General features: G+C 42.2%; 1 protein-coding gene across 1 annotated transcript in view; it reads left to right on the top strand.

Moving 5' to 3' along the window:
- The window catches only part of DUSP16 (dual specificity phosphatase 16), a 29,094-nt gene that overhangs the window by 19,328 nt on the left and 1,220 nt on the right, over positions 1 to 8,546 (top strand). The window contains exons 5-8 of the mRNA XM_005421084.2: positions 1 to 129; positions 2,895 to 3,054; positions 3,713 to 3,836; positions 7,969 to 8,542. The exon at positions 1 to 129 is cut by the window's left edge and continues 27 nt beyond it. Coding sequence (XP_005421141.1) covers positions 1 to 129; positions 2,895 to 3,054; positions 3,713 to 3,836; positions 7,969 to 8,542 — 987 coding nt within the window. The remainder of the gene's footprint in view (positions 130 to 2,894; positions 3,055 to 3,712; positions 3,837 to 7,968; positions 8,543 to 8,546) is intronic.

Raw genomic sequence — 8,546 nt, 5'->3', positions numbered from 1 at the left:
CTCTGTGAAGGAAAATCCACACTCATCCCTACTTGCATTTCTCAACCCTGCCTACCTGTTTCCAACACTGGCCCAACTAGAATCCTGCCTCATCTCTACCTTGGGTGCCAGCGAGATGTCCTCAACAAGGTGAGCATTCTGGGTGCCACATGGGTCACTGGATGTCCTCAGTGAGATGTCCTCAACAAGGTGAGCATTCTGGGTGCCACGTGGGTCATTGGAAGGAGTATGTGATCTCCTCAGGGATCTTCCATCATGGACATCATTACAGCTGTGAAACAGCAACAGTGGAGGCAGGTAATGCACAAGCCATGGAAAGCTGTGGGAGAAGCACTGATCCACAGACCACATAATTAATCTATGGGTCATGTAATATGAAACTTGGGTGTCTTTCTCCTTCATGCTGGGGCAGATGGAATGGTAAATTCCTCAGGAACCTATCAACCCAACTATCACATCTGCCATGACAGCAGGTCAAGTGTGTTCCTGTCACAGCTCTGACCCACTTGTTTTGGCAGGTCTTGGAGGTTGACACAATTATATTCGTGGTTACAACAGGACAAAGAAAGATTGTCTGGTTTTAGTATTTCCTTCAAGTGCTAGGAAAAAACAGCATTTAAAACCCCTAAGAGTTCTAAGAAAAGTTTGCTCGTTTTGGGTCTCAGTGTGCTACATTGTGGTTATTTTCCTGTGATAGACTGGTAGCATTGCAAGACATTTACTTTTACAGAAGATCTTCCTTGCTCTTTGTGAAAGAAAGGAAAATTGCATTCTAACCTACATAGGAGTGACAGTGCCCTTTCTGAAAGTTAGTGTGACAGAAAGCAATCTGTGGTGTGGTTATAGGCCTGAAGGAGCTTCCTACTTACACCTCATGGCTTGTGGCAGCATTTAAAATGTATAACTTTCTGCCTTCCCACTTGCATAACTATTCTTTTCTTCCAGACCTGGATTTTATTTCCTGGAACAAAATAACATTTTAAGGTGCTATTAATTTTCAGATTAAACAAGTCATAAAATGTAAATAAGCTTACAAAAGAGCATTTACCTTCTTTTCACAGAGTTGTTAGTATTAGGATTTCTGGATCTTCCTCCCATCGTAATTCACTTTTTCCTCTTGGGTGCCTTACAATGAAGGCACTGTTATGGTTATTACACTGGAGCATGTCACAGTGGGAATGATTGATTCTTCAGAACAGAAGGAAGCATAACTTCTTTCTTTAGCCTCAGTCTGAAAGACAAGCACTAATATTTTGGGGTGGTTTTCTTCGGATGTTGGCGTCTGCATCCTTCTTGTTCCATATGAGTAATCAATCCTACATCAAAAATCTGGCCTTACTGTGATGGCTGGACTGTGCAGCCCATCAATGGTTGTGTTTTCAAAGAAATAATAAGGTTTTCTATTCTTCCCAATTCATCACCCCTCCTTAGCTATGTTCTTAACAAACCTGACCATGGCAGTCCATTTGTCCATGCTGTGCCATGAGTGTGGGGTACTGGAGCTCAACATCACATGTTAGACTGCTCTGACTGAACAGGACAGAGTTCTGGCTCTTCTCCTCTATAAGCATCTCCCTATTTCTCCTCACTAAAAGACGTCTATGCTTGCAGAAGGAATTTGGGGAAGAATCAACCATCAAAACAACATTTGGCTTTGTGACTTTGTATTTTTCTACTGGTAGGTCTCCCGTTGAAATCAGCAGTGTAAGAATTCGTTCATGCTGCTGCTCCTATGGATTGACAAACTTTATTATATATCTGCTATGAAAGAAAAATTATTAAAACCAGATTTTGAGTTGTTTTCTTTTTCTTAATGTTTATTTTGAGATAAGAGTTTCCATAGAAATCTGGCCAAAAGCTCCCCAGTGTTTATGTTCATTTAAAGTAGTGTCCAAGCCGTGTTGCATGTCACTTACTGCCAGATCCTCTCTGAACTAGGGCAGTTTGATAAGCACTCCTCTAACATGCTAAATTGCTTTTCTGTGTCAAGATGCTTCCTTGGAGGAGACTGGATGGCTTGTGGTGGAGCCATCTCTACTTTTCCAGTACTTCTTCCATATGTTTTTGTACTAAGATGCCCGCTGCCTCACAAACTACTTTGCACAACTCTGAATACCATGCATATGGAGGGATGCAGAAAAGAGGCACCTCTCTTTTATTTCAGTCATGAAAACAGACTTACTTAAAAGCCCAGATGACTCTTAAATGTACACTGAGTGGCTTTGCTCGTTCCTGTGACATTTCTGTGAGAGGCAAGAGGCCTAGAGACTAAAAACTGAATTTGTACATCACAGAGCAGGACTCCTACAAAATGCCACTCAGTGCTGTGTGGAAATGGTTTAATTCAAGATCTTAATCTCTTTCCTTGAGATTTTGAGAGAGTTTTGCACATTCCCTTAGAAACGAGAAACTCCTGGACTTGAGAGGCGACTGCAGGAGGCATCCATTTCATTTCCTATTTCCCACCAATATCTGTGATGGGGCAATTTCAGTCCTAGATATGTGATCTGGAAAACACATATTCAGGTCAGCAAACTGCATGTGGGAAGTGTTTGTTGCCAGCTTGCATGCTGAGAATTTAAACCAAAGTAGCAAAAAAGTTCATTCTCTTGGAAGTGATGCTTCAGAGTAGCAGAAGGTATTCTACCATTACTTCTGTTCTTTGTTAACTTTATTTTTATGGGATTTGCAGGCCATATGTTATTTGGACACACTGGATGTCTCATTAGAAGTTGTTAAAAGAATTCAAAGCTGAGGAGTTCTCTTTTTCCTAGAAGAATGTCCCTTACACAGCTAGAGCAATTCCAACACAAATTTCAGTTTGGTCTTTAGCTTTGTAATGTGCCAAAGGTACCATTTGACTTTTCTAGGCTTAATCTTCCTCTCTTTCCTAGGAGCTGATGCAGCAGAACGACATTGGCTACGTCCTGAATGCGAGCAATACTTGTCCAAAGCCTGATTTTATTCCAGAATCCCATTTCCTCAGAGTGCCTGTGAATGACAGCTTTTGTGAGAAAATTCTGCCTTGGTTGGATAAATCAGTCGATTTTATAGGTGAGTAGAAAATTTTAATTCTCTCTAACAGTGCTTGGGTTTCTCTGTGTGTCTGCTGTGCTGTTTTGACTGGAGAGGCCCAGAGTTCTTTCTGGGGAGTGTGAAAATACTCTCAAGGATCTGTGGACATGATCAGCATCACTCCATAAGCACAGGAGCAAAAAGTGGGGAGATTGTGCCACTGCATGTTCCTGCTTTACAGAACAAAGACACTTCAGAGCTGCTTTCAGGCAACCTGATGTATGTCTGCAGAGAGTGGGTTAGAAATTTGGACATACAACTTCTGCCTTTACCTTTGGGAAGTGAACTAGCCATGTCTGAACTGGCCAGATTGTTCCATCATGAATGCTTGCTTTTTACTTGCATATAAAATTAGAAACAATCACCTTTCCCAGACATCTAAATAGGGCTGTTTATGTGCACATTAAAATGAACTATGCTGTGACTGCAGGATATTTCCTGTGTGTAGTCATGCTTTTTCTATACTCAATGCTACTGCACAGTGCTAGAGGAAATAAGTGAGTTTTGTTTCAAGCTTCCATGAGATTTGCAATTAGCAGTTTTGAATATTTTTCAATAACATTGCTTTCTTTAAAAACTTTTTATCTTGGTATGATGCTGCTGAGTTTGACAGTTGCCAATTTCTTTTGCCATGTAGAAAAAGCAAAAGCATCCAATGGCCATGTGTTGGTGCACTGTTTAGCTGGGATATCTCGCTCTGCCACAATTGCCATTGCATACATCATGAAAAGAATGGATATGTCCTTGGATGAAGCTTACAGGTAGGGACAAATCTTCCCTTCCTACTAATTCTTGTGCCTGTTGCCCTGTTTTTAGGGCATAGGTTTCCTCCAGAAGCAGATTAATGGTATTGAATAGATATCACATAGCTAATATTAATTGCTTACTGCAGAATGATCTTTGATCCAAGCAGGCAAATACATGGAATGTAAACTGCCTATTCACTGCATGTGTCTCTTGTCCTCCTTCTGGCCAGGACAGTGTTAATTTTTGCAGTGGCCAGGAGAGGCATGGCCAGGACCTGGAGGTTATTCTGTGCCACCTCCTGTCACTGCTGGGAGCAGGGAAAAGGTCCCTTCTGAGGCAGGGTCAGGTGCTCTGGGGCTCCCACATGGTGTGAATCATTTGCCTTCTTTCTCACCCCTCTGCCATTACTATGGTGCTGTTACTGCTCATTTTCTAATCGCATCACTGCTTCCAGTAAATTGTTCTTATCTCAGCCCATGTGCCTCCAGCTCTCCTCTCCATCCTGCTGCAGAGGAGCAGGGCATGGTTTGGGAGTGTTTTGATGGGAGCATCATTGCTGACCCACAGCTGTTGTGTTCAAACACACACATGTAACAGCACCTTGTGAGCCACAGGGACAGCAGAGTGGTCAGGGCTGAAGAGAGAACTGAGGGTATTTGGTATTTAGAGCCACACTCAGGACAAATGCTGGGCTGGATCTGTCTCCTGCAGTCTGGTAGTGCTCACAAAGAGCTGCCTGACAGTGAAATGCCCAGGAACGGAAAAAGCTTCTTTGTTGCTCCTGAAGTCAACCAAAAACTCTGTAAGAAAACATTTTAAAGTACTGCTTCATTTGGCATTTGGGAATATTTGTGGAGACCCCCTTCCCTTTCCTCCTTTACAGAGACCATCTTTTCTCTACTTGGATTGTGAACACTTTCCTACCCGCCAGGTGTCTTGGTTGACTTCTTACTTTATTTACTTTAACCAACTGCTCTGTTGTGTTGTACAGAAAATGATGATTTTCTTTTTGCTGGGCTCCCTGGCACAGCTAGGGCATCACTAAGGAGTTACACAGAACCAGTTTGAGTAACTGCCCTGGAGCAGGGGCAGAGGAGCCCCTTGGGAATCACCTGTGTGTGATTCCAAACCACCATCCCTAAAACAGGGAAGAGGACAGAGAGATGAGCACTGGGTATTGCCATGTGGAGTGTGATTTCCACTGAAACTTTTCTTTTAAGCTGTTGGATGTTGTTATGTGTGCAGTGAAAAAGCTGCATGCAGAAAGTGCCTGAGCTCTCTCCTGCTATGTTGGGACACTTCCCACATTTCCTTACTAGAGCCTGCTGATAGCTTGGTGTTGTGCAGGAATTTCAACAGGGAAAGGTTTGGTTAAGAAGTTAAAGCTCAGTTTTTCAGGTACAGATAACAAGCATGAATTACAGTCAGTGTGGACAGATACTGTGCAAGGTGTGAGCTCAGTAAAAAAAACCTGCCTGGTCTCAGGCTGTAGTGGCTGAGGGCAGAGCTGTAGAGAACCAAACACTGCTAAAATGCACACACCTCAAGGAACTTCTTCAGGGAGCTTCTAAATTCCTCCAGGAAATCTCTGCCTTAAATTCTAATTTGTATCTTAATCAAAAGCATGAACAGAGTGTGAAGGATTAATCCCACTAAGTCTTTTTCTCTTAGGAGTGAGCAACTGCTGTGAAATTTAGATTATATTCCATCATATTTCCTTTGATATGGCTCAGGGAGAATCATCTGCAGAACATTTCACTCATTGGTTTGGGATCTCTTGTTGGCCAAGCTTAAAAGAAAAATACTTTTCTTTGAATTAGTGGAAGTCATTAGATAAAATGTTTATCTGACACTATTGCAAAACTAAAAAGGTAATACTATTACTTGAAGCCAAAGTCAAAGAAATAAACTTTTAAAATCTTTTGTATAATGGACTATTTAACAGAAATAAACATAAGAATTAAACATTATAAATGTTTTCCAATTGGAAAAAATAAGTCATATTTTGAGATGAAAAAGCTTGCAAAGCTTTAAAACTTGTCAGGAGATCCAGCATGCTTTCTCTACTATTTTAATTTTTAAAATTTCTAGTTTTAAATCTGGGACTGCCCAGTATTTTGGAGAGAGAGGAGAAAGTGGAGATGAGGAGAAAGTGGAAAGAACAGATTGTTGGGGAGACTACCAGGACACAGGCAAGAAGGACCTTCCTTTAATAACCAACCCAAGTACAATTTTGACTGGAAAATATATACAAAGACTATGAATTCCTGGGCAAATTGCTAAAAACCTTCACATCAAATGCTGAGAGGACAAACTACAGAGTTTCTCCTGAGGAGACTCACTAGATTTCTCCATTTCCTAGTGTTACACCTCTTGGTGGAAGTTTCCACTATCAGCTTGTGCAATCTGATATTCCAGGTCATAGTGTCAGCTTGACTACTCCTAGGATTGTTTGTTCTCTGGCAAAGTAAAAAAAATAGTAATAAAAAATGCAAGTTTTGACATTGTTCATGTGCTAGCATGTACTCACATACACAAGTACACCTTTCCATTTTTCTCACAGTGCTTTTAATGGCTGCACCCTCATCTTCTGTACACTTCCTCAGACAGGTTTTATTTTTAATAGTATTTAATTTTCCCAGTGACATATTACATGTGTGTTTGTACTAGATTTAGTTCCTCAAGGTTTCTTTCCTTGTTAATTCTCTTGCCATCTGGTTAAGCACAGTTCCAGGAATGTTTCTTAAAAAAAAAACCAAAACCAAAACTGGAGGAGGAGGGATTTGGGCACCTCTGTTTTGCAGCCTGTTAAAAGTAAAGTACTTATTTATCTGTATTGCAAATCAGATAGGTAGGAAACAAGTATTTATATTTAATTTTGAATTAAATAATAGCAATCTTGTGATACAAGTCATTGTACATTTAGAATCCTGGTTCAGCAAAACATTTTCCCATCAATGGTCAGTTAAAGTGTGGGGCAGAAATCGCTGGCATTTGCTGGACAAGGTCAGAATGCACCAGGGCTCTCTGTCCTGCCTGACAGTGACAAACAGTGCAGCAGTGGCATGACAGAGGTGACAGGAACATGTGATGTCACTGGAATGGTGGGGAAGGTGTCCACTCTCTGTAGCACATGGGAAGTGCTCTCTTGGCTAAAGCTCAAGTGCTGTTCATGCAAAACTCCAGGAGTTCTTTGTTCAGAAACCAAGGTAGCAAAGATCTCAGTAATGAAGTAAATATGGAAAATTATTCACTTGAATCACTTGTGGGCATCATGAAGAGTTAAAATCTTCATTTCTCCCCACACTTTTTTAGCCACCTTTAAATTACAGAGATGTGAAAAATGCATGCATTTTATGATTGGCTTTTCACAAATATTCAAATGAATTTAATATGTGTTGTGTTAGAAAGTAATGCTGTATTAATTCTCTTAAGTAGTGTGGTAAATATAGTTTGAGGTTATAAAAAATGTTAAAATAGAAACTATGCTATGTGGGATACGTTTTTAAAAGAAAGGCCTCACAGCGAGCTAGCAGCCACAGGACACCTAAATCTTTCAGAGAAAAAGAATTTATTGCTCTCTTATCAGAAGAAACGAACTTCTTCCCGCCTCGAAGGCACTGTTAGGATTCAGAGGAAGAAGCTGACACTGCCCAGACAGAATCCTGTGTTTGAATGGAATTTATGCATCATGTATGAAGTGTATGAATATACAACAGGCTATTGTTTTTAAGGGTTAATCCTTTGTTAACGTGGGTCCTTTTTCGGGCTCCTGCTGCCCAGAAAAAGGTACCCTGGTGTCTGTAATTCTTTGTCTCTATTATCTCATATTATCCTAATTCAACTTGTCCAAATTATTATTACTCTAATTGTATAACTATTTTTATAACCATTTTATTACTATTAAACTTTTAAAATTTTAAAAACAAGTGATTGGCGTTTTTCACAGAGACAATTGAGAGCATGCAGCAAGCATAATTTTGCTTTAAACTGCCTTTTTTAAACTCCATCCTCAAGTTACTTATGCTTGACTGAGCCTTAGTCCAAATTAAGAACAGGCTGACACAACATTCAGTGTAGGGTTGTCTTATACCTGAGCAGCAGGCTCTTGAATTAATTCTCCCTTTGTTTGCCCGCTTTTACCAGATTTGTGAAAGAAAAGAGGCCAACTATTTCTCCCAACTTCAACTTCCTGGGCCAGCTTTTGGACTTCGAGAAGAAGCTCAAGAACCAGAGCGGCCAGCCCGGCCCCATCAGCAAGCTGAAGCTGCTGCACTTGGAGAAGAGCAGCGAGCAGGTGCAGGTGCTGGAGGGCGGCCAGAGCAGCCTCTCCCCCGGCCAGCTCTGCCTCTCGGCCGCCTCGGAGCTGCTGGAGCCCAAGCCCACGGACCCCCGCGGGCACCCGGCGCCGCTGGAGGACGGCCCGCTGGTGCAGGGCATCAACGGGCTGCACATCTCCCTGGACAAAGTGGAGGACAGCAACCGCCTGAAGCGCTCCTTTTCCTTGGATATCAAATCCGTGTCCTACTCGGCGAGCAGCAGCTGCGTCACCGCATCGGTGCAGGGCTTCGCCTCCTCCGAGGACACGCTGGAGTACTACAAACACGCGGCTGCCCTGGAGGGTGGCGGCAAGCTGTGCCAGTTCTCCCCCGTGCAGGAGGTGTCGGAGCAGAGCCCGGAGAGCAGCCCCGACCAGGAGGAAGCGGCCCGGCCGCAGGAGGCCC

The sequence above is a fragment of the Geospiza fortis genome, unplaced genomic scaffold (genome assembly GCF_000277835.1).
Source record: "Geospiza fortis unplaced genomic scaffold, GeoFor_1.0 scaffold10, whole genome shotgun sequence".
Classification (NCBI taxonomy): domain Eukaryota; kingdom Metazoa; phylum Chordata; class Aves; order Passeriformes; family Thraupidae; genus Geospiza; species Geospiza fortis.
Note: the sequence above shows the minus strand (reverse complement) of the source record. Positions and strands in the feature narration are given on the sequence as shown.